General features: G+C 36.0%; 1 protein-coding gene across 1 annotated transcript; it reads left to right on the top strand.

Moving 5' to 3' along the window:
• The first annotated feature begins 1,656 nt into the window (after nt 1–1,656).
• LOC149172468 (SKP1-like protein 1B) lies at nt 1,657–2,474 on the top strand. The gene is made up of 2 exons (XM_089427724.1): nt 1,657–1,951; nt 2,293–2,474. Exons 1-2 carry the CDS (start codon nt 1,657–1,659, stop codon nt 2,472–2,474), a joined length of 477 nt encoding a protein of 158 aa, XP_089283850.1.
• The last annotated feature ends 357 nt before the right edge of the window (nt 2,475–2,831 follow it).

A 2,831-nucleotide genomic window follows, 5' to 3' on the forward strand; every position in this document is an offset into this window, starting at 1 on the left:
GGGTCGGGGCAGGCCGAGCCAACATCTTCTAGTTGTCCAACTTCCACATCATTGTCGGCCTACGGGTGCTTCAAGCTCTGGTAGAACCAAGAAACATCCATGAGATGTGGAACAATGATCCTTGTCATAGGGTTAGGGTCTAGCAGCGAGATAACCAGACATCGAACTTCAGAGGAAAATGAGGCAAGCATTTGAAATCCGCTTGTAGATCTTCTTATACATTACGATCAGATTCGCATCCTAGAACGACAGGTACCCCGTGAGGAGCACAAACAATATGACCATGCAAGACCAGATGTTGGCCTTGGCTCCGTCAGATCCATTCTTCATAATCACCTCTGGCAAAATGTATGACGGTGTGGCGCACGCCATCTAGAGAAGGTAGTCATGTCTGAACTGCTTCAGCAGCACACTGAGGTAAGACGGTGCCCTTCATATCACGATTTTCCTCTAATAACAGGTTCTACAGCTTCAAATCTGGGTGATACACATCGATTGTGGCAGAAATCAACCACGTTAATCAACTGCCGAAGAGCTCACTGCCAAAGTTCAGGAGTTCATAGATGACGTCTTTACCTATGCGAATTGAATACTAGTGTTCAACGAATTCATAAATACTTTCTCATGATCGAATGGTTCAGCTTTTCTCAATCGTCTAACATAGAATCTTACGTTGCAATAAGGGGGGAGTTGATTTCGAAGGGGAATGCCTTACTACGTAAATATATACATAATTGACATTAAAATCATTTCCACAACATGTACATTCAATTTAAAATGTTTCTTGATTATTAATAATGTATTTTTAAGTATATGTCAATATTAATTCATATTAAAATATTTTATTGATAACCCACATTGATTATTCTTTTTATATAAAACACAAAAATATTTTATTTTAACAATTTTATGAACATAAATTAGTTAACATAGATCTTCAATTAGTTTATTTAAATTTCTTGTTGAAATATTTTTGAAAACACATTTTTTTTACTTATTTTTCTTATTATAGCCAACGTTATTTTTCTGTTTACAATATAATTTTTATTTTTATTTTAAAGGGAACAATAGCGGATAAACTTACACATCCCCTCGGCTCAATAAATAATATTAGTTAATCATATTTCTTATTTTTTGACGATGACATTCAATAGTATAATATTTTATTATTTGTTTTATTTTTATGATGATTTTTTTTTCTTTGTTAATTCTTTTGTTTTATTAACTACATTTAAACTAAACGAGACGTACTAGCTATTTTTAGCAAAGAGTAATTTCAGATGCAATTTGGCGCACTAATACACTAAAATAAAATAAAATAGGTGGAGCACGAATGGAAAACAATTAGCGGGTATAAAACAATAAAATAAGAAAACCCTAAAAGCTCTAGATTTGATTTGGGTTATGTTAACTAGAGTTAAGAAAAAATAATTAAAAAAGGCAGCGAATGGCCCATGGGATGGTTATTTGGGTAATCAATCAGGCTATAAATATATGGACTTATTGCCCTTACCACATATCGCTCATCTCATATTGATCGAGCAAAAGTTCGTTCATACTTCTCGAGTTCTCTTCGCTTATACACAGAAATTCAGTCCTTTCTTTTTATTCAGATCATCTTTTATTCGATTCGGATCAACTTTTTAGTTGGGAGCCATGGCCTCCGAGAGCAAGGTGAGTTTGAAGAGCTCAGATGGCGAATTGTTTGATGTCACTGAGGCTGTGGCATTTGAATCTCAGACTATCAAGTACATGATCGAGGACACTGGCACCGCCAATGCTATTCCGCTGCCAAACGTTTCTAGTGAGATACTCTCGAAGGTCATCCAATACTGCAAGTACCATGTCGATGCTCAGAAACGCGCACATGAGAAATCGGCCATTTCGGAGGACGAAATCAAGACTTGGGATGAAGAATTCGTAAAAGTCGATCAGGCGACTTTGTTCTGTCAGAAACTCTTATTTGATATTCTTTGAACCAAACTATCGCTTTTCTTATTTGTTGTTTTGAGGGGTCTAATCTACCTGAATTACCCCAACCAAATCGTTTGGAACCTCTGAGTACAGTTACCGATGGCTTCTCCAGTAAATCAATGTTCCATCAACTAATTGTTTTTTTAATTTCTGAGATCCTTCAATGCTAGAAATCTCTGTGTAGTCTCATTCCATGTAATTGTTCTGCAATATCTTCGTCGCTTTCTTTAGTAATGCTTAGCACATGTATATGCCTGTCCAGGCTATAGATACATTTGTATATTTTACGGAAATTTTGGCTTATTAAGCTTTCCGGGTTTTTGCAGGCTGCTAATTACCTAAACATAAAAAATCTGCTAGATCTTGCATGTCGGACTGTTGCCGACATGATAAAAGGGAAAACGCCAGAAGAAATACGCAGAACTTTCAACATAAGGAATGATTTTACTCCTGAAGAGGAGGAGGAGGTCAGGCGTGAAAATCAGTGGGCCTTTGAATAGGGAATTGGTGCAAAAACAGTATATATATTTCTGTGCCGTGGTGTTTGCTTTTATTGTAGTCGAGAATTTGTTTAGAAACTATTAGTGGTATACTTTTTTTTGTTTGGATTCGTCAATTTCTAATACTGGACCGGCTTTGAAACTTTAAGGCCAATGGTTTGTTCTGGTTGAATAATTTTGTAAAGATCTCGGAGCAACTCCTTCAGTAGTATTGGGCTTGTCGAATTTCTAATAAATATTGCAACTATTTTTCTGTCAACTGTGTAGTGAAATGGGCTCCAATTGCATGGTTTTAACGTTTTGAATCTATGTGCACTGGTTTTAACATTTTGAATTTTTTTGAATCTATGTACACTG

Source organism: Pinus tabuliformis, chromosome 4_2 (genome assembly GCF_031772625.1).
Source record: "Pinus tabuliformis cultivar Carrire ecotype Pingquan chromosome 4_2, CPIR1, whole genome shotgun sequence".
Classification (NCBI taxonomy): domain Eukaryota; kingdom Viridiplantae; phylum Streptophyta; class Pinopsida; order Pinales; family Pinaceae; genus Pinus; species Pinus tabuliformis.

Bases quoted from the DNA above. Each gene is read 5' to 3' on its own strand.
- LOC149172468 (XM_089427724.1), top strand. From the start codon at position 1,657: ATGGCCTCCGAGAGCAAGGTGAGTTTGAAGAGCTCAGATGGCGAATTG. The intron at 1,952-2,292 runs AGAAACTCTTAT...AGCTTTCCGGGT, and splicing joins TCAGGCGACTTTGTTCTGTC to TTTTGCAGGCTGCTAATTAC.